The sequence below is a fragment of the Maylandia zebra genome, linkage group LG8 (genome assembly GCF_041146795.1).
Source record: "Maylandia zebra isolate NMK-2024a linkage group LG8, Mzebra_GT3a, whole genome shotgun sequence".
NCBI lineage: Eukaryota > Metazoa > Chordata > Actinopteri > Cichliformes > Cichlidae > Maylandia > Maylandia zebra.
The window spans coordinates 28,675,514-28,698,735 of NC_135174.1; the positions used below are offsets into that span (position 1 = coordinate 28,675,514).

The 23,222-nt window shown below is 43.0% G+C and overlaps 1 protein-coding gene across 1 annotated transcript; it reads right to left on the minus strand.

The window, feature by feature from the left end:
* Window positions 1–5,292: 5,292 nt before the first annotated feature.
* abca5 (ATP-binding cassette, sub-family A (ABC1), member 5) lies at window positions 5,293–22,873 on the minus strand. Its single transcript, XM_004565200.4, has 38 exons — window positions 22,734–22,873; window positions 21,493–21,662; window positions 20,210–20,396; window positions 19,942–20,115; window positions 18,566–18,663; window positions 18,212–18,438; window positions 17,986–18,127; window positions 17,662–17,850; window positions 17,215–17,362; window positions 16,342–16,519; window positions 16,006–16,064; window positions 15,512–15,798; window positions 14,442–14,561; window positions 14,217–14,355; window positions 13,629–13,719; window positions 13,345–13,484; window positions 12,658–12,777; window positions 12,352–12,553; window positions 11,874–12,040; window positions 11,275–11,402; window positions 10,920–11,057; window positions 10,724–10,837; window positions 10,394–10,564; window positions 10,197–10,310; window positions 9,913–10,050; window positions 9,710–9,778; window positions 9,530–9,621; window positions 9,188–9,311; window positions 8,901–9,018; window positions 8,716–8,807; window positions 8,425–8,600; window positions 8,182–8,257; window positions 7,771–7,865; window positions 7,486–7,605; window positions 7,246–7,398; window positions 6,040–6,119; window positions 5,900–5,955; window positions 5,293–5,808 (listed from the first exon to the last, which is right to left on the minus strand). The coding sequence occupies exons 1-38, from the start codon at window positions 22,744–22,746 to the stop codon at window positions 5,668–5,670; spliced, it is 5,046 nt and encodes a 1,681-aa protein (XP_004565257.3). The 5' UTR covers window positions 22,747–22,873; the 3' UTR covers window positions 5,293–5,667.
* Window positions 22,874–23,222: the final 349 nt, after the last annotated feature.

Sequence of the window (23,222 nt, forward strand, 5' to 3'; positions counted from 1 at the left end):
CACTGCTGCTCGGGTCCCGCGTCTACAGATGACATCATGCGTTATAACTGGAGACGTGTAAACATGAATCCGATACATTCTTCTCTTGGCAATGTTTGCTTTTCCTCTCATAAGTCTATAAATACCAAACTAAGATCTCTCTTTCAGGATGCAAAAAAATGGAAAAAAGTTTGGACTTTACCACAAAGGTTTTTCTTGACAAACAAAATTAAAGAGATTTCCTTTAAGTTGATTCGTAAGTTTTACCCTACCAAACAATATTTGTCCAAATTTATGGCTGAAATAAATGTAAACTGTACCTTCTGTCAAGAGCAACCTGAAACAGTTTCTCATCTGTTTTGGTCGTGTAAATTTACGTGTAAATTCTGGAAGGATTTCCACAAGTTTATTACTGACTCTGTTCTCCCTAATCTTCAACTATACTATAAGGATGTTATCTTTGGCTATTATAATTTTAAAGACAAGGACAATGATGCTTTCTTCTTTATAAATTAGGTTTTATTTTTGGCAAAATTTCATATACACAAAAGCAAAGTCCTCGGCAGAAAGCCTGAACTTCTTGTATTAAAAATGGAACTTGCACAATATATAAGGACAATCTCCTCATCAAAAAACACTAAGGCTCTCAAGACTGTTAACATCTATAACCGATTGAAACTGCTAACTTGATTTTGGCTCTTGCAAACTTTTGTTTATTTATGTTCCCCTTAATTTATTTTATTTTTTGTACTCACTTTTGTCTCACTGTCCTTGTCACTCTTTCTGTTCCTCATTGTACTACCACAATGTCATCTTTTATGTGATCCCTGTTTTACTTGACTGTATGTCTAAAATGTGATAAATAAAGTAAAAAACAAAAACATGAATCCGATGTTATTATTATTATTGTAATTTTAAATAAGTAATATAATCGAGTTCTAAACAGGATAACTTTTCTATTCCAGATTAATTTCACAATTAATCTTAGTTTAAAAGTATTAATATATCTGCACAAAAATACTTTACTGTTCCTTTAGGTGACATCTCTAAGATGAATGGGCGTGAACTAATAGATAAAGGTAATGATGTAAGATGCAATCATGCTAGGCGAAGGAGCATTACTGATGATGTGTTTCACAGTGGTTTTTGTTTCAGTAATTAGAATATTGGTCTTGGTTGTGATCAGAGTCCCTGGGTGCGTCTTGAGGGTCACTGTGGTGCTGGTGTTCTGTTCTTGGTCTCAGTGGTCTGTAGCGTTTGCCAGAAAACACGTTTGGCCGTGCTGAGGGAGATGAAGGTACCAAGGAATTTGAAGGTTGGCACCACTGATGCAGAGGGGGCCAGGTCTGCACCGCTGCTCCTTTGTTTTCCAATCTCAAAATCTCTGTAGGCAGAGTCAGTCGTTGTATCACAGGCAAATGTGATGATGGGATGTCCAGGATGATAGTGCTGTATAGTCAGTAAAAAGCATCCTCTCAGAGCTCCTCTGGTGTTCTGTGGCATCCTCAGTGGACCACTTTGCTCTGGTAAGACTGCTGTGTGTTGAAGGTGGGAGCGAGACAGCCTGTGCTGATCTGGATAATGGTGAGACTCAAAGTTGGGGACATGGCTGGTCTGACAGTGTTATGCTATAGCTGCCTGTGACAGGAATTATCAGACAAATAATAACCACAAAAGAAGCTCATTAATCTGTTTTGGTGACTGAAATTCATAGTATTTTATTAGTCTGTTGCTAATAAACCACCAGGTAACTGTGTCTGTACATTAACACCACCGCTGGCTGCTAATTTAACACACCACTTAAATATGATAACTTCTCCAAGAACCCTAATTCAGTGGCAGCCAAATCAGTAATATTTAGGCTTCAAAATGCAGAGTCCAAAAACAGCGAGTGACATCATGGGTACGACTTCCATCTTTTAGATACAGTCAGGATTCAGTGCTACCTGCTGTTTGGTGACGCTGTGAAAGAAACCAACTCAGGTGCATAGCTAAAAAAAAAAAAAGAGAATAATTGAACTCCTGAGTTTATAAACTTTGTTGCAAGTGTGTGATCTTTTGCTATGAAATAAACTGATGTGCAAAAGTCTTGAGCCAACCCTCATTTCTTTATATTGTGCTTCCAAGGAGACACATGTCCTTTAAAGTTTGGAGAATTATTCCAGAAATAAACAACAGAAAGCTGCCTCAGAGTTCAGACTGTAAAAGAATAAATCTGGTGACACATTAATTTTCTAGCTAATTATACTTGTATAAACTCTTTTTGCCTCGTACACTATATTTCCACATGTTTGCGAAATATGAAGAAATGAGGAGCTGCTCGACACGTGCACAGTTCTCCGCACTGTCTGCCTTTGGTGCATCGCTCTAAAAATCTCCACAATCCACCAAACTGTCTCTGGCTGGATGGTCTGTTACAAATAAACCAAAAACAAACAAAAGGCCAAGAAATATTATACAGTAACATTTAATCATGAAAAGGTCGAGTAGAGACCATAGAGGGACGAGTGTCCATTCAAAGGGGCGCGATAGGAGGAAAATACGGCACACAGCTAAACCACAGTCTTTTAAAAAATAAAGTCAGTGCACAAATAATCTTACAAAGATTGCATAATATAAAGAAAGGTTATAAAATTTCCCAGAAATAGTGCAATTTTACCACCACCAGGAAAATAAAATAAAACCTGCCCCAATGTCGATGCCAGTCGTCTAAACGCTCCGCCGGAGAGCATTTTGGTTTTCGTCACGCGAAACGTTTTGAACTAAATGCTCTGCGGTCTGGAGGCAGGGCTCGGAGTGAAAAGAGAGCAGATGTTTCTGGATGGCTACATGTTACTGAGACACAACACACACATGCAAACAAACTCTTCATTGCACTTGGGAAAATGAATATAAAATGAGTTTCTATACAATAGTGTATATGGGACAGTCCAGAGAGGCCCACCTGTCGATACTCAGCACACACATTTAACTTAAAGCAGAGCCAGTGTTTCTACTCAGTCTGCGGACTAAAGGCTACATGTGTGCACAAACATACCCACAGGGCTTCAGTTTTCACATTTAATAAGGACATAATAGCAGAAATCCCACTCATTTCCTCCACCAAAGGTATATTTCAATGTTTCTTGTATGTAATACATCTTTACAAACACAGCTCTGACACTGAGCTCCTACTCACCTCCAGTAAAAAGCGCCTTACAGATGAATGGCAGCTACTGCATAAACACATAAATGTAACTTATCCCTGACACCTCAAAAACAGAGTCACACACACGACCGGGCTCAGGAAAGGAAACAGAATAAATGCTGGAATAAATGTTGCTGGCTGTTTTCTGAAAATTAGAAGAAATCCAAGAAAAGGTAATAACTCTGTGCTACAGAGTTGGACCACACCAACACGCCAGCAACACACAAACACACCCACACATCCTCTGTGAGCTCAGATAATCCAACTGTGAGGACTGAGTTTGTGATGTTGCTGCACAACACTTCTGTTCCAGATATCTGATCCACCCCTGTGCCGGCACATCATTCTGCAACGCTCTCAAATTAAATAAAAATACATGTACTCATGATCTGCAGAAAAATCTCCCTCCTGACTGCATTTATGATCACTAAAGAAATAAAACAAACATCGTAAAAAGTGTCTTAAATTCCCTTTAAGCCAAAATCCTCACACCTGAATGTCATGAAAGAATTACAATTTGTCGGTTTGCTGATAGGTAGTGCACCAACAATGTTACTCCCTAGTACAAATCTACTAGATCAGAGGTGTCAAACATAATGTGAAGATTAAAAGAAGCTTTACAGCTTGGACTGCGTTTTTTGCTTAAGAAAGTAGAGTCTGACTCGTCCAGTTCCTCTGAGCCAGAGGTCACTTTACCGCCTTCTTCCTAAAGCTAGTTCTGCCCCTCCAAACTAAACTGTGCCTATAAAGTAAGGAGGGTTTTTCCTAAATATAAAACAATTTGGCACCACTTTCCCTAAAAAAAAAGAACATATTTTAAATCCCTCCCCTCTTTTCATGAAATGACTGAAATAACAAGGAAAGAGAGATTTGTTAAGTAAGATAGCATAGACTTCTTATTGCCTTTAGTGTATGTGGAGTAATTGTGCTTACATGCATCGTCACCACCTAAAAATCCCATTCTGATCCAGGAGGAATCCTGGGAAAATGTGCATTTTTTCCACTGTGCAAAAAGAAGAAAAAGTAAAATTCTGGGAATTAACTAAAAGTTTCTGTTTTCATTACAGATCAAAGTCCAGGCAATGATCAGCTGGTACTTTCTTATTTTACAGACTGATTTCTTTAAGAGTTTAAACTTCTTCATACCAAATAAAAAGGCAAAAATCTGCTTTCTTTACACGTTTGTAAGGAACAGCATCAAGAAAAACTGGACCCAGAATCTAAAATGAGTTTGACACCCCTGTGCTAGAATACACGCACAAACACTATAAACAGCACAATATACACACATCAAATAAGCTAGACAGAGTTAACAAAACACAGCTGCATGATCCAAAGTGGCACCAACGTGAAACACGAGTGCTGTCAGGAGCTCCACGGAGTGGTCACTGAGTTACGAACCCTCCTCTCACCGGAGGCCAAGCGTACATTCAACATCTGTTACGAAAAGAACGCCTAAACGAGCCCCGCCTGGATCCAACGTCTAGCGCCACCTCGGAGGTCGTTCGTCTCTCTAGTGCCATGAGATGAGGGCGGAGTGCTACATGTACTGGTGTGCATATTCTACACTATATTCCTGCATCCTGCTGCCGGGCGACGCTCATCGCTCGCCCCAAGAATCCAGCTACCACTTCTGAAAATAACCAGCCTCCTCTTTGTGAGCGTGCATGCTGAAACACTATGGAGAACCAAGGTCGGGGCGTTAAGATGAGGATGCTGCTGTAAGATGAGGGGAAGGGACTTTTTTCTTCAGCCTCAGAAGAATAAAAAGCAAACACGGTGTTAGTTTATTTTTTTGTTGGTTTTTTTAAAGGTTTAAAGAGCTGTACCATGTCTCTTTAGGCATGTTAGTAGATAGGCGTTCACTTCACAGGCTCACATCAACGACAGAGCGATTTCTGCACGTGCTACCAACACTAATAAACCAAAGATACTCGTCAGTGCCAATACGTGAGGAGGTGTGGTTCAGAGATGTGCTGCTTTGGTACCATTACGATTATGGACGGTAGTAAACAAAAAAAAAAAAAAAAAAACACACCCAAAGAGACGAGAAAACACATTTACAGTAACACTCCTGCTCAGGAGGACGGACGGAAAGGATCACAAAGCTTATATATATATATATATATATATATATAATTTTTTTTTTGTCATTTAACGGACTCCCTGTGAAGATAAAAAACATTAGAAAGAGGAGTAAGTGTGGCATCAGCGTGCTGAGAAAGACTGCAGGCCCCTCGGTCAGTGCGAATCAGAAAGCACCGATGGACGACAGCAACACACACATGCGCTCCCACAGGAAGAGGCCACAACAGCCCAAACACACAGTCAATCCCAGTGTATGCAAGGCCCGCCCCCTCCACCCACACAGGTCTGACGATCATTTTAAAGGCGGTGGGCGTGCAGTTTGTGGGGCAGTGCTGGCGTGAGCCCTCAGGCGCTGAAGCCTGGCAGTTTCGGGTTTCTGGTCAGTTACCGGGCAGCTCCCTCTCGGGTGGAGTTCAGAGCTGGTGCACGATGCTGTCTGTGTGGTTGACCGAGACGGAGCCGTCCTGGCGCAGCCGCTGCCACTGGAAAGTTGTGCTGAGGGAGCCCACCTCGTCCTCCTCGTTCTCCTGCTCCTTGGCAAACTCCATAAACACCTGCAGGACAAAAGGAAACAAGGAAAGCTTGGAGTGAAGAATCCAGAGGTCCAGTGGAAGTACAAACTGACCGCCTGACATGTAAGCCTACCTGCTCTAAGGTGGACTGGGAGAAGTTGTACTCTTCAAAGTTGAAGGTTTGCTTGGCTGACGACACAAGGAAAGAAGATTAAGTACACGGGAGAGAGAGCAGAGCTGTGGAGGAGAAACGACGGGTCAGCACTCACTCACCGCTCTCTAACTGGGAGAAAGACTTGGCCAGCGATTGGACGTCCTCCATGGGGATCTTGTAAACCATCAGCGTAGCAAAGCTGGAAAAACAGCACACATACATACAGAATTAAACTGGGACACACAGAGCAGTAGCACGCGTCTGTGTTTCCACAGCTCTATTTTCCATAATGCTTCCTCCTCTCTTTTTTCGCTCTTAGTTGACTTTTAGTTTTGACTCTGAATCTAATCAGTGGTATAATAAGCTACAAAAATACATATAAAAGCTCATGTTTTGCCTCATTTATTGATTTCTAACATTTTTATTTAAGCTTTTTATTTACTTCTACCCCAAAAACAACCTCGAACACCCACACGTTGAGCACAGGATATCTACTCCCAACTGTTATTTTAAGGGAAAAGTTAATTTTATTTTACTTTACGAAGTGTTTAACTTCTTAAAGCTCGACTTCCACGGTTCATTCTAACGTTTGACACAGTTTTTGTGAACAGCTGAAACTGGGTCGTTCCATTAATCATATTTTAATCACAAGCACGATTCTGTCTTTCAGTCAGGACAAAATTCTTACTCTGGATTTGATTTTTGCTTTCTCAGTTTTATAAGGTTCACTGCTTTCCTTTACAGTGTGCTGTTGGCACTCATTAAGTGTCCATCACTGTGTAGCTGAAGTGGAAGAAAGACAGGTGTTAATCAACTGAAGCCATCTACAGGAAGAAAACACTGAAGGTTTCACAGCTGGACTAGCTGCTGTGGAGTTATGTGACCGCATTCCCATCTGGTGCTCTCTTCACCGCCATCGGTGCTCGCTGGCTTTATGATCAAAAATAGGAGGATATACATTTTGGACTGCCTTTTAAAGAATTTTACAGCTTGTCCTACTGATAAACACCTTTCCCACTTTCATTCATACTGCACCAAAGTCCATCCATTCAAGTAATGAAGAGTTAAATGACTGAAAAGTTGCAGCTTTTTTCTTCTCTGGAGATATTTATGCTTTTCTATTGTGGCCACACAGATGTCTTTCATTAACTACAGCAGCATTTCTTTATCATGCAGAAACACTGAGACACACTTGAAACTGCACAAGGATTAAATGTGACAGAAAAAGGATTTTTACCAATCCAACTCACTTAAGATCAAAATGGGCTGTAAAACGAGTCTGACATCCCTGAACTGCACACAGACACAGACAGGTCAGGGCTCACCTCTCCTGCCGAGCGGCGTGAGGGAATATTCGTAGGATCTCCTTATGCAACAGCGCCACCTGCTGGAGCCCCGTCAGCTCTTCTCTAAGTTTCACCTCCAAACTGTAACCGCGGCCATATTTTCCTTTTAAATGTTGGATGGAACCGATACATCTGCAGTAAAGAGACCAAGCATTAAGAGGCATTATGCCGAGACTCGGAAGTTTGAGAAATTATCGAGAAAGCAACTGTGGAGCGAACCTCAGCTGCCCAGAAACCATGATGGCGACGCGGTCGCACACAGCCTCGGCTTCCTCCATGTAGTGAGTGGTCAGGATGGCTCCGCGCTGACGGTTCTTAAAAGCGGCTCGCATGGCCCTCCTACACGAAGGAAACGCTTCTTTTAACGGTAGCATTGCTTATGAAATTAAACACATTATTTGGCAGTGAAAGAAAAGAAACATTTATTTGAGAGAACTTCAGCGCTTCACATTTGAAACAAGAAAAAGGCAGAAAAATGCTTCTGTAAGGAAAACATCGTCTCACCACATGCGCTGTTTGGACTTTGGATCCATCCCTGAGGAAGGCTCATCCAGTAAGACGATCTGAGGATTCCCGATCATGCTCAAGGCAAAGCACAACTGCAGACATACAACACAATAATATCATACAAATACTGTAAAACTATAACAGAAAAGATTCGAAGTACCTCATGTGTTTCATGACAGAACATACATTTAAGGCTTTTACATTTGAAGTGAGACGTTTAAACGTCACTGCCGCGAAAAATAAAATGAAACTTAAAAAGCTAAAATATTCTGACTCGTTAGGAGTAAAACGTCGATTTTGCTGTTAACGCCAACAGGTTTCTGATAAATACTTTATTATCAGGCAGGATAAACACAGCATTAACATTATAATCGAGCAGACTAATAGGCAAGCCGAGGGTCTCCTCACCTTCCGCTTGAGTCCTGCAGACAGAGTCTTGGCTTGTTTGTGTAAGTGGTCCTTCAGCTCCAGAGCATTCACCACACTGACAGCAACGGCAGACACACAACAACCGTTATTAGCTTTACACTCTCTCTCTCGAAAAGATTTAAAGATCTACATCATCTTTGACTGTCTGACTGTTAAAAATAGAAATCACTGTGGTCAAACGTCAGGGGGAAACCGGTACTGAGGATGAGACCGAGACTTTACCGTTTGATGATCCCCGGCACGTCCTCTCCTTTCAGGCCTTTAATGGCAGCGTAGATCTCCAGATGCTCCTGCAGAGTGACCCGAGGCCACAGAGGGTTCACCTGTGGACAGTAGCCCACGTGCTCCAGAGGATTGTCCACTGAGCGAAACTCAGTGCTGTAGTCTCCCAGCAGCACCTGGACCAAGACGAGCAAAGATTCAGAGTGTTTTCTTGGTTTAAACACATGAGTAACATGACTGAAATGATTAAATAAACAGACCGAGGAATGCTTCAGTATCATCCTACTGTACCTGGCCTGCAGTGGGGTCAGTGTCACCTGCCAACATGTGCATGATGGTGCTCTTTCCTGCTCCGTTGGGGCCCAACAGTCCAAGAACTTCACCTGAGGAAACAGCAGGGTAGGATTCAGACTGTGGGTGAAGTCGGCCGGTTGGGAACCACGCAGCATAAGAAAAAGCAGCAAGACTAAGCGTACCTTTACGGACACAGAAAGAGACGTTCTTTGTGGCCAGCTTCATCTTCTTGCTTAGAGAAAATCCTTCTCTCCTGCCCTTGTACTGCTTCTTCAGGTTACTCACAACCACGACCGGTTTCTAAACAGACACAGAAAAGACAGAAAAAGGAGCAAAATGCCTTCAGATCACCGACGAGAAACAAAACACTAAAGATGCCTGGCTAAATTAATCTTTATTACACCTTGACTCTTCAACAGGGACCAGGGACTTCAACAGCATTCTTAATTTATGTATTGTAAACATTTACCTCTTCACAGGACTGACAGCTGAGGGCCTCTTTGACTCTGGCCCTTTCCATCTGGACATCTTCGTCTTCATTCTGGCCTTCTTCTAGGTTCCTCTCCACCTTGGCCTTGGACTGGGATGAGATCCTGTGAACATTTTAAAAGAAAATTAGGTCTGCTGCATTTAATGTAGGCATCAAAACCTATATGTTTTTACTGCAGTAAAACGGTTGCGACCACATTTTGTTCAGGGATCTGGGTAACTCCAAAAGCCTCACAAACTTTTCTACCTTTATCAAAACAATAAACCTCAGTATAAATAAACCAGAGGTTCCTGTAATCAGAGTTATGAAAGCGATCATCACCTGCAGAGCTGATCATTTTTCATCGTCCTTCCTCCAGAATGGATCTCCAGCCAGCGAAGCAGGAAAAGCAGAACGATGCACTGGAGATAAGGCTGAGCACAGACACACAGTTACAGTTAAATACAGTTCTGACATTTGTTTATCACATTTTTCCCCCACGTTATGAAATATGATACATACAGCTAAAACTGAAATGAGCAGGTTCTTCCACAGGAAGTTCTCCTCGTAGACAGTCGGGAGGAAGGTGGCCTGAGAAATGGAGAAATGCCCTCAAACATGACTCCAATAACGGCCTCAGCCCCAATGATATATGATCGTGTATTTATTTGAAAAACACAGCTGTATGCTTGACAGAGAAAGCAGCTGTTGCCCTGAGCTCCTACCTTGGTGATGCAGTTGAGACAGCCCATGAGAGGGTACAGCGGGTTGAACAAACACAAGACGTTGTGCAGGGTTCTTGTCAAAGCTGGATTGTTGTTTACGAAGGACAACTGAACCACCGAGGCTGACACGACGCACACCTGAGGTACAAGCAATTTATTTTTAATAAAGGTTTCAATCTAAAGCATTTTTGTTGTCATGTGAAGAACAAAGAAAAGAAGAAGAAAGAAGAAGAAGAAAAAACAGCAGCAGCAGGCTTGTTCAGGATCACATGTTTGAGTCTCACCATCATGGAGATGACAGAGAAAAAATCCCTGTTGCTTTGGACTCGGGCGAAGCCGAAAGACGACACATAAGTGAAGAGAATCATGGCTGGGCTGAAGCCAACGGTGCAGAGAACCTAAGGCGGGGCAGAAGCCATGAGATGAAGTCACGTATGTGTTGTATTACAGAGGAATAAAGTCTTTAAGCAGCTGGACGCACCACCGCAGAGAGGTTGCTGGAGTTGAGCAGGTTTCCGGTGTGGAAGGAGAAAAGGATGATGGACATGAAGGACAGGATGAGGTAATAGAACGGGATGTCCACCGCTGCCTGACCGCACCAGTACGCTGACGGTACGAGACCAGAGATGCGCAGAGTTGAGCGACACTTTATCTGCAAAGGGGACAAAACCCCCAAAATAAAACACAGAAGTGACGAGAAATGTGACTGTGTGGCCCGATGTTCTCACTGTACCAGACAACGTTTCTTTTTCCCTCTAAATCTTTTGTTGAAAAGATGAATCTGTTTTTATCTCTGTGACTAACTGGTTACCTCTCGGTCTCGAGTGTGGTCCATTGCAAAATATGCCGGCATTCCAGCTGCCAGCATTCCCAGTATGATCGCCTCTATGTACACCAGCGCGTAGGATGTAGCATCAGGGATTTGCTGATGGGCATCACAAAGGGAAAGTTTAGTGTCTTGGAAACGACCTCTGTTATCTGACTCTATATTTGTCAAAGGCACTCACATATTCAAAGGGTTTGGTCCACGTTCGGATCTGCCCGGTCCCATTCAGACCTCTTAGGAGAGCATTGCTCAGTATATTGACGGTCATGGGCAGGGAGTGAACAGTCGTGCTGTTAAATGCAACGCTGTATCTGAAACCCTGTTAACAACACATGAAACAAAGTGTCAACAGCATCATGAACTCAGCACTCCATCTAAACAGAAAGCTCTCAGTTAGAGGAGCCAGCAGCCCTCAAACAAAGAGCACTTTGGCTGCAACACGAGCACCGTGACACATTAAATGTAGGTGGAGGTGCTCCAGTTTCATCTAATCTGATATCAGTAATTAAATTCAATCTATGCAATATTAAAGTGACCTTGCTGGATCTTGTTACGTTGATGGCAGCGCTGTGGGGAGCCGCCGCCATGTAGTCGCTCTGCTTCATCATTTCCACTTTGATGTCCTGAGACTCGATGTTGTGGATGAAATCGGAAATATCAGAGCCTGTAGGTACGAAAAAGGCACGGCTAAAATCATCCATACAACCATTTTCTGCTGCGTCACAGGGGCAGCGGTCCAAGCAGAGATGGGCAGACCTCCTTCGACATAATCTGAGTTTGTTGCCACTCAGCATGAGCCCAGACACCCCTCAGAGGAAGCTTAATCAGCTTGCAACTATAAAACTGCATCATGTAGAAGCTCATACGTGTCAATAAAAACAATTTAAATCAACATCAAGGAGGTCGGTTAAATTACACCCACGGGACATATTGTAATGATTATGGTTAGTGGGATATTTCACACTCGTGCAGAAGTGCGATGCTTCATCACAGTGTTTACATCATGTTGTGCTTTGTGATAGAGCTGAGATCTCGAGTCTTATTCAGGGAAAAAACCCACTGAAAGTGAAACAAGCCTTTTAACTCAGTTACACAGAAACCGTCAGGCTGCCGTGTTTGTATCTGTGACACTCACCAGTTGAGTTCTGAACCAGGAGGCTTGTGGCGTATCTCTGGGGCGCCTGGTTCCTCCTCAGGAGGTAAATTGGCAGAAATTGGCGGTCTGAGGAGTGAATCTGGATGTTTCCTGTGGCCAGCGACAAAACCAGGACTGCAGCCACAAACACCAGGAACAAGGCCAGACTGGAAGAGGAGGAAGGGGGAGGTTAGGGTCAGGAAAGTCTCGATAAATGGGAGGAATAAAGCCTCAAAACACATCCCTATTTCTGTGACTGGACAAAGAGGCAGAAAACTATGGATGTCATTCAGTTCTTTAACTCTAAGCTACAGGAGCAGATGGAGCATGTGTGTCCATCATATGACAGATTAACATACAAACAACAAAAACAAACAACATGTATTGTATTAAGGTAATAAATAAGAAGCCCGGATTACCCATGATATCTTCAAAATAAAGAAATTGGCTAATAAAGTAAAATAAGGAGAACACTCACGTGTAAATGAAGGCCTTCCTCTCCCGGCGCATGTTGAGCATGTGCAGCCACGCCACGGTGCTGAACTGCTGCCGCCACAGGGCGTGACCCGTCACAACGTCCGACTTTGTGTCGGAGAACGTGAGCAGCCTCTGGTCCGTGTCGTCCAGGGAGGCGGTGTCGCACTCGTCGTCCGCCTGCTCTCGATTAAACACGCTGTAGTCTGAAGACATGAAACGACTTTTACTCAACACCAGAGCTCCTGCAGACTTTTTCCATTCGAAAAACTGAAATCAGCAGCAATCTTCAGTTTGGCGACACACTCACCAGCCTGATCCACTTCAGCCTCTGCCTCCAAACGTAGAAAAACATCTTCCAGCGTTGTCATGGAAACACCATAGTTGACTATTCCCAGTCTGGGTTGAGAGTCGAGCTCCGAGAACAGGCCTACGAAAGATGAATTCAGGACCGCTCAGCGCGCTGCGTGGCTCACAGTCAAAGCTGAATCATGACTGAGTCATACTCTATTTTTAAAATACTGTCTGGATATTTTTAAAGGATATTAAAGAAACCATGAAGGCCAGGAGTAAGTAAACTTTCCCCTTTGAGCAGGAACAACTGCTCCAGTATCACTCTGCTCTGCCCCAGTGCAGATTCAGAGGTTCAAGAAATTGCTTTATTTGCAGTCGATTGCTTCGGAGTTATGATTTTTAAAAACATTTTTATACAATGCACAATGTCAAAGCAAGGCAGGTAAACCAAAAACTGCTGATGGGCACATTTAGGAGTACATGTGTGTGCACAGCTGCATGCGTGTTGCTACAGAAAGCAGGCAGCTATCAGAGAATCAGGTCAGGATAAATGTGCAAAAACGTGACCCGACTGTAAACTAAAAATATAATCAGTACAATTTAATGCTCAAAAAACAAACACGCACAAAGGAAACCTCTGTATGGTCGACTCGTGTCATGATTTTTTTTAAATGTGACCGACGGACGTTCCTGTGAATCGAACCTGGGAACGTGTCCATGCTCTCGAAGGGCAGAGTGAAGGTCAGCTCCGCCTCGTGCTGTCGGGATAACTTGGCTTTGGGAACGTGCTGCTTAACCAAAGACGTGATCTTCTCTGCGTCACATGCCTCGCTGATAGACATTCTGCAAAGGATGAAGAAAAACATCTAAATCTAGTTCGATAAAGACGCCCGTGGTTAATACACGTTCTAAACTCAGCAATAACAAAAACAATCGAATTAATTATTCCTTTTGGGTTCTTGTAAGAGTCAATGAAGGGGTCCTTGCCTTAGATGATAGCCCACACCGCACTTGATCTTGAGATACAGAGAGGAGCCAACACACTTCAGCTGACCTTGAGAGATCACAGCTTTGCGATCTGCAGAAACAAACATTCAAAAAAAATAAATCAGACATGTTTTCAACTCGCGTGGAGATAAACCTTTGTTCTCATATGGGTCGAGTATAAAACTGGAGCTGCTGCTCGGTTACATAAAGCTGTGCTGGTGTTTTCTGCTCGCCTCTGCACCTTGAATCTCACTCTTGAAATTCTCCTGCAGCAAGGAAGGCAACTCAGCGCTGACCTCATGATGAATAACATCACCAAGCTGGAGCATATGTCAGCAGCATACTTTAAAATATGCATACACAACAAACCTGAGTGAAAACTGTTCATCCGGTCAAACGGTTTTATTTTAAACATCATCAAGAAAGGCGGAAAATTTTCTGCAACACCAGCTCCTGATTAAAATATTGATCAAGCTAGAAGATCCTGAGATACCATCATCCAGGATAAGAATAAAGCACAATTTCTGGTCTATATTTCCAGTCCAAAGTGTGGGTTTGTGTATCTTACACAACAAGGAGCATTCGTACCAGCAAGGATGTCTGCCTCGTCCATGTAGTGCGTGCTGAGTACAGTGACTCTGCCGGCCCGGCGACTCTTCAGCAGAGACCACACCTGGTGCCTGGAGTAGGGGTCCATGCCGGCCGTGGGCTCGTCTAAGAGCAGGATCTGACAGAAACAACCACAAACTCACGTTATCCAAGAAGGACTGGTGTCTGGATTCGAAAAATTGAAGTAAGATTGCGCACAGGTACCTTTGGATCTCCTAGGATGGCGATGCCCACAGACAGTTTCCTCTTCTGGCCTCCGCTCAGATTCTTGGCCTGAGCCGTCATGATCTTCTCCAGGTCCAGGTCCTTCAGCACCTTTGTGACCTGTCAGAGAAGGAAACATCACACTAAGGCTCAACAAGCACAGCTTTTTAAACAACCTCAAGAATGTCACATATTCTCCTGCTGAAAGCACTAATGCACATACATGAAAACTATGACACCAACATGCTCTGGAGTTTAGCCACCTTCCACAACTTTCTATGAAATCTAAATCTTAAGGAAAATAGACGCAGACCCCATCCGTGTGTCATTTTTACTTTTTAAACAGTGGATTTAAAGACCTTCTAGAAGCAAGTCTCACAACTCTGCAGTCATCTTTACAATAAATTTGATGTTCCCATCTAATTTAAAGCATCATCACTTACTGGATATATTAAACTGTATGAATAGAATCACCAAAATGTGGCAAATTTGTTCACAAAGAGCGCTTTTTCTTATACATACTTCTAACTTATACTTCAACTACATCGGCGCTTCATTAATTAATCTCGGGGTCTTCAGTCTAACCCCCCAGAGCACTGAACAAATGTCAGTCTGATGATTAGCAAAGAACATTTCTAATCTACCTACAGCTTTGCTGTGGAAACCACAGATTAGGATGATAAGAAGACGTTTGCTACCACACACCCTGAAATTATAGGAAATGAAACTACTGTGTGTTTGTGCATATGCCAGTGCAGCAACGTGATTGGCTGATAGTTTCCTGGTTTCTGTGGGTTATTAGCTCTGTGGTGATAGGTTTCATCAGCTAAAGATGAAAAGAGATTTCTTCTCAAGATTCGCAGCCACTGTTCAAGTTTCTTCTTGCCGTCGAGTTTAAGCACATTTGGTTTATAAGAACTACAAATCACCTTTTAACGTCGATCAACCCTGGTGTCGAAGGTTGTCACCGGTAGGTTTGATGTCATGTTTCAAATGTATGTTTTAACTTTGATAAATGTCAGAATGTTTCAGACTTTGCACTGCGGGAACATTTCGATTGTCACATTTACCTCGGCGTCGATGTCTGCTCGTGGGATCCCTTTGATGGCAGCAAATATCCTCAGGTGCTCCTCCACCGTGAGCACATCAAAGATGATGTTGAACTGAGGGCAGATTCCCACCAGCTGCTTCATTTCGGACGCGTCGGCAATCTCTGCCACAGGCGAGCCGTAGATGGTGGCCGTGCCGTTCGTCGGCGGGCAGATCCCACACAGGATGTTCATGAGGGTGGACTTTCCAGCCCCGCTGTGTCCCAGCAGAGCTGTAATCTGTCCCTCATAGATGTCAAAGGTCAAACCTGAGAAGGAGAGGTAAAGAAACAGGAGGAGATACGGGATGTTATTTCAGTCCATTGTAGGAATGTGGAAAAATATCTAATCTAACCATGTAAATCAGGCTTTCTGCTTATTACTGCGGTTGGATCTTTAGCCCACATTATACAGCACCTTCACATGACTCATGCTGTAACCTTGAACAACATGTATAATCATAGAAAAGCACTCACCCCTCAGAGCCTCCACCACGTTGTCCTTTTCTTTGTACACTTTGCGGATGTTATTGATGCTGTTGGAAACAAAACGAGCGAGCAATGAAGAAACAGTGAAACTGAAAGGAGAGAAGCGTAAACACAGCAGCAGAGTCAGTTGAAGAGCAGCTCTCAGGTTACAGGCTGGACCTCCAGGCTCTCCTCAGCTGATGCTACAGCTGAGCCTAACGCTGATCTACCCGAAGCTCTCAGGGCCTCCATCTCTCAGTCCTCTGAATCCATACTTTTAGTAAAGGTACTCTGTGAGCCCTGACATAAGAATAAAATGAAATATTGGTAAGTTCAGGCTTTTACCGGATGGCTTCTTTCCCTCTGAACTCGGGAGAAACCGGCTCGATAGACTCGTCCCCACCAGGAGCGCCGTTCAGCTCAGTGTCGTACACCGAGCTCACCTCAACATAGCGCTTTCTGTGTTTGGACCAATAGGACGGCTTCAGGAAGTAAACCAAGGACCTCCGCATTCCAAACTCACCTGCGTATCAGAAAATCATCATGAAAACAAAATGAAAACACAAAACAAACAGAACTGCTAACCCAATCAGCTTCGACCAGCAGTGGGGCGATTTAATGCTGCAGTCAATTAAAGCAGCACGATCAATGTGGTGTAACGCTAATTGAAGTACAGATGGATCTGCAGAGCAGTGCTGCACACACTCAGTGGGTGAAAAGGGAAACATCTGACAGTTTATTTCCCACTCGCTGCACAGCACACCGCTGGAGGGCTTTTCAAACTTGCTGTGGGATCTCAGCTTGTTCTTTTCCTCAATGCCCAAAAGCTTCTACTGATCTGTAGCGCAAGACATGTTGAGGAGGTCATTTTAACCATTTAAATCAGCTGTGTTGGACCAAGGACACGTCCGAAACCTGCAGGACACCGGCCCTCGAGGCCTGGAGTTCCCCAATCCTGAACTAAAGAGAAAATTCAAATGGTTCCTGAAAATTTTACATTTTTGGCTAATTTTACAACCAAAATAATTCCAGGAGGGCCTTATGACACATGGGGGAATAGAGGGTAAACGCTGTGTATTTTCAGCTGTTTTGCTACTATGTAAAAGATAAAAAAGGTGACTACAAAAAAACACACTTTTACTAAATTAATAGCTGCTGGATTTGTTCTGGCAAAAACCAGTGTTTGACCGCACTGAGTTCAAATATTTTTGCTCTTACCAGGCAGCACCTGGTCCAGGTAGGTAGCCAGCAGAAGATAAAGGATGCAGTCCACAACCAGCATCAGCAACGGCACGTACAAAGGATGAGGCCCGTTAGTCAGAGAAGAAAATACAGCACCGTCTCCCTGTGCCTCCAAGTAAACAACCTAAAATAGATATTAGACAAATACGCACTGAGATCAGCCTCGGTGGCATCTACTGCACAAAGCTTCATCTTTCTGAAAAATGAAGGCTGGAAAACTGCAGAGATTATATTGACATTTCTAGCAAGCTGCAGAAAGAACCTAATATCACTTATGATGCAATTAATAGAAAAATGATCTAAATTAATTCAATTAACAAAAACAGGATCAACACTGAGGTGAGAGAGGACTGCAACAAGCTGCTATTTAATTTATTCCAGAAGGAGAAAAGTACTCCAGAGGAGACCAGAGCGTGTTTGTACCTGTGCAATGCCGATGGAGAAGGCACTGGGCGACAGCAGGCACAGAAGCCACACCAGCGGCTGTGGGAAATCCTTCACGAGGACGGTGAAGAGCGACAAGCAGCCAAACACCACCGTCAGCATGGATCCCACCGTGCTGGCAAACTTGGGCTTCTTAAACAGCGGAGTCAGCATGAAGGAGAAGAAGATCTGTGGAACAGAGTCAGGATATGGATGAGAGGAACGAACGTTCACTACTAACAACACAAAGGCTGGAATCAAATAGCCACAGCTATATGTTATTTCTTTATTTCTTTGCTTTCCCTCCATCCCAGCTCTACTCACTGATGATATTCCATACAGGAATATGAGGAAAAAGATGACAAGGAAGTTGCTGTTAGGAAACAACGCTGTGTACGTCGCGATGATGGCCATCAGGATGGACATGGTGGTCACCAGAGCAGCGTACAGGAGGCCCCATGATAACCTGTCAAACCACACGTACACATGAACGTGAGTTTCTTTGGTCCGAGTGTCCGAATGTGCAGCGGCCGAAGCCGTTTCTCCTCACCAGAAGGCTGTGTCGTAAAGCCCCATCATGGTCATGGTGTCTTTGAGACGATGCTCTTTCTCAGCCGCCACGTTGACGATGAGGAAGGTGACGAAGGGCGTGAAAGCCAGGACCAGGTAGATGGAGATGAGGGCGTGGGGGAACTTCTGAACCTCCACAGAGCCGGGCTGACCCATCATCACCGCCTTCAGTTCGAGCTCGCTCAACACCGAACGTTTTGTCTGCATCTGAGCACAAAAGATGATAAAAGAGTTTAAAACTTTTTTCAGTAACGTAGTCAAAGAAAATCCATGTGTGAAAAATGCAGTTCAAATGTCCGAAATTCAACAGCAGCTGAGCTTCAGCCTGTCTCACCTGAATAATGGCTGCGTCGATCAGAGACTGGAGGTGAATGAAGCCGGAGTACCAGTAATTTGCAGCCCTGCAGTTTACCGAGCTCGACAAGCAGCTGGCTGCAGGAGACGAAGCAACGACAGCAATCAATCAAAATGTATTTGTAAAGGACCTTTGTTAAAGGTGATTCAATATAAATCATAACAAATAATATACAATGACCATCAATATAGAGTAGATTAGAAAGATGAAACATCACAGCAATAAAATAACATTTAAACTAGCTTTTCAATAAAATAATACAAGGAAAGATTAAACAAAAGTAAATGATCTAAAAATCTAATATAGTAAAAATAGAATAAATATACTTTAAGTCCAAAAAACTAAAGTAAATGTGTAAGAATCAATATAAGTCCAGGCTAAAAGTTTGAAGATTTCAACACTTCTGTTTTAAATTTGATCATTTCTGTATGAAATATAAAACAACACCACAGCACGTCACACATCAGCTCTAAGAGGGAATCATCTCTTTTACAGTTCTGTTCATCTCTTCCTCCACTCCATGTGTTCTTCCATCTTTTTATATTCCTTCATACCAAAAGAGCTACAAGTCAGGATCCAGAAAGCTGAAGCATGTTTAAGGTTTAAATCGACTTTTTCTCTCCCTTCAATGTCTGATTAATGGAGAGGAAACGCTTTCAGAAGTTCTGGGTTACAGCCAGATCCAGTGTTGATAGTTCCCGCTTATTTTCCCTTCAACATCTTCATAATAACAAATTATTAGTCCATGTTACGTTCCCCTAAGTGTCCAGGTGAAGCAGGGAGATTAACAAAAAGTGGGTTTAAAAAAAAAAAAAGGAGCTAAAGGAGGCAAAACTAAAGGAAAACCCAGAAGTTGGCCACTAAACAAAATAATAAGTCACCAACGCCCAGGAGTAAGCAGCCTTTAACCCTTAAAAAAACAAAAAAGAAAACTCCAGCAGTAGAAGGGCGGCACCTACAGATGGAGAAAGAGCAAGACGCACTCACCAGGGCAAAAAAGAATAAGTACCAATCACAGCAGAGCATTGCTGCGCCCTGCCAGGGCTACAATGATAACTCATTTAAGGATTTTACCACCAAGATCATGTGCAATGCCCCCACTGACTGCTGTTTCTTTTAAACCAGCACGAGTACTTTAAACGATTCATTATGGAGGTTTTTTTTACACCAAAGGACTCTTTCAAAGGCAGTTAGCAGCACATCTGAAGATGTATGCAAGTCTACAACACAAATGAGCTTCTGATCTGTCACTGTGAGGGAAGTGTAGAAACTTTGTACCCATTTAAAATAAAGTTGAGCCAATCCATAAAAATAAAGCGGGAGAAAGTATAATAGTTTCAATAATTAGGCTTTACCAATAGACTCTGTGTAGTCACTGGGTAAAGGCAGCTGGTTGTGCGGGAAACGGAGTTTGTAAGATGTGGCCGAGCTGTCCATGAACACGACGCCAACATAGCTGGAGGGCTCGTAGAGGCTGGCGTTCTCCAGATCCTCCTCACTGGAGAACATCTCCAGACGATCCTGCATAACTGAAGGAGGGGAAAAAATGCTCGGTTTGCTCTTTTCGAACCCTCTGCACAAACCTAACGGACACAGAACCCCGCAGATGGTTTTCAGACTTACGCATATTCTGAGCCACCTCTTCCATGATGTAAGTGGTGATGTTACTGATTGGTGTGTAGCCGAGGCCTTTGAAGAAGTGGCTGTCACTCTCCAGCTCTGTCGTGCTGATGCCGCCATAGTAAACATGAGGATTCAGGGTGCTGATGAGTATCAGGAGCCCCAACAGGAGCAAAGGGAGGATCAATTCCTGCACAGACAGGGACACAGAAGGAATGTGAATAGTTTGCTCAGTAAACCCTGATATCCCCCAGGTCAGATCAGATATAGCATCGTCTCTTAAATATGTTTTCTTGTGTATGTCCAAAGCATTACAACCCAAAGTTGGTGAAAATTCATGCTCTGTGGGACAGGAAATGAATTTACAGGTACATTTTAGTGAGAAAAGACATTACTTTCACTGATGACTGCATGCACGCAGCGGCTCTAACTGCAAAACCAAACCGCGAGATAAAAAAAGAAAAAAATTATATTCCTATTGATAAACAACCTGTAAGGCTGAACTCAGAGGGGGGCATGTAAAGAGTTTGAGGCTTGTGGTAGACAGTACCAGAGAAGAGAGATGATTATGTAGTGTGAAGCATGTTCTAGGTAATTTGGCATCATCTGTGTACAAAACTCAAACTAAATATGGTGTCAACATTTTCTTCTCCCAACTAAAGCTCAAGTTTCCTGTTGAACAACTACACTTCTCACAAAAACACTGCAACAGATTACTAGATTCTAAAAATGTAGAACAAATCCAGTCTTTGGGGTAACGGCGGGTCTGTGAGTGAAATAAACAGGCTGTATTATTCACAGCGGAGCTTAGGGCGGCCCTGACTGCTGTTGAAGATGGAGGCGGTCCCAGAGAGCTCCAAGTCAAAAGAAAAGCTGATACACAGGCACATAAAAAATGCATAGACGCAACTTAAAGCCGAATAAAAAATGCATGGTCTAACAAAGCAGAAATAGAAAGCAGAAAGAAGCAATGGAGCGGCTTCAACTTTTAGCGACTTTTAGCACACAGGCGTAAAAACACGACCTTTTCAATGACTTAGTGACACAAGCCGAGACTTCCCCAGAAACCAGAACACACCTCGACATCAGGCTGCTAGATTATGGTAAAAATCGCATGTTTCAGAAACTCTGGAAACATTAGTTATTTATTGGATTTATGGTAAATGGCCTGTATTTATATAGCGCTTTACTAGTCCCTAAGGACCCCAAAGCGCTTTACATATCCAGTCACACACACATTCACACACTGGTGATGGCAGCCACATTTAAATAAAATGTTTCTGCACCTGCAGGCTCTGCTGCTTGGTCCTCCATTTGATGAGCAGATTCTTGTAGAGAAGACTTCTCGTTTGGTTCCAGACTCCAGCGTCTCTTCTGTACATGGGCTGCATGCTCCCAGCATTCCTCATGTGGATAACGTACGGACGAGAGGTCCTCTCACTAATCCTGGCCTCAGCTGCAAGGGACATAGATGGCAGAGAAGAAATTAAAAGCCCCGGACATTATGCACTCGAGCAGGAGGACTTAAGACAGTGAATCAATACAGCAGGTCTGCAGTTATCCCGCAGACTAACTGACGCTTTATTTCCCTCTAGCATCTTAAAGGCTGCTTTGCTTTGTGATGATGAAAGGATTAATATTAAACTTTCAGCTCGTTCTGACTCCAAACTGCTGCAAAAAATATTAACAAATTCTCAGGGGGAGGATTCATGTATGTGACCTGGAGGCAGTTACTTTAAGGATGTCTGTTCAAACTGCAACATATTCTGATGATTTAGGTTTCCCAAACTTTGTTTACATTTTGGATGTTTTACCATCTAACTCTTGATTTTCTTTATGAATGTAAAATCCAGTGACGTGGTGTTTATGTGTTCGTTACGTTACTGGTCTGCACAAATACTGCTGACTGAAGTGCTGCCTATCTGGGTCTTTTACAAAAGATTTCTGACAACAAGAGCATCATGTTGGTGGTTACAAATATATAGTTATAGGAAATTATTTATTTTTTCCCTGACTGATTCATACAATAAACTTTCATTTGAAGGACTTTCCGCTCTGCTTAGAGTTTGCTGCAGTAATATATAGTATTATATATTAGTTAACTAACCGAGACCCAGTATCGGTGTATACAGGTGTACTATGACACCTGTCAGAAGTTTCTAATAAAGCAAATTAAACCCGCTTTCCTTGTTTTCGCCAACAGCGCTCCGATGTTAGCTACAACTGGCGCTAACCTGCTACCTGCTGATATTTCCATATGCTAAAGAAGAAGAAAAAAATCAACAGACATTAGCGTCGCCGCTTCGTCCTCACCCGGACCGGAAAACAGGACAGGTGTAGGCAGCTGAGTGAGCTAGCCTCTTCACAGAATTAACCGCGGCTGATTGAGTGTATTTTTCTAATCTGACGCGCTGAATGGCAACACAGGCACACGGAGCAGCATCGAGCTAACAGGCTACAGCTGCCAGCGTGTGTACGCCGGGCTAAAAACACGTCCGCTCCAGAAAAACAAGCACAGCATACTCACGTATGAAATACATTAAGACATATCCTTCCTCAGCTCGCGATTTAACGGCATTACATTACAGATTTTATTTTGTAAGTATCAGGTAAACACCCCCTTAAACGAGCTGGTTTCTTGCGTCTCTACTTCCTTCTGTCAGATGCAACGCCCCGAAATGTGATGTCGGCCAATCAGATTTGGTCTCGGTGATGCTGACGCAAGTCTGCGCCAATCAGAATGCAGCAGCAGGCATTTATTTTCATTTCACAAACAGAGCATGTCGTTTGATAAATGAAGCGAACAAATATCTCTTGTTTGGGGAAATTTTCACTTTAATTAGAAAAATAATTTTATTAAATCATAGCATTAATGCCAAAGGCTTAGCCATAAAATTTATTACAAATCACTTAAGTACAATACAATTTCTAGAAAGTAACAGGTGAAGTAAGCTACGGATAGATGACAAATTAAAGGAAAAAAAACACCCCGTAATCCTTCACGCCTGCAGTGCGT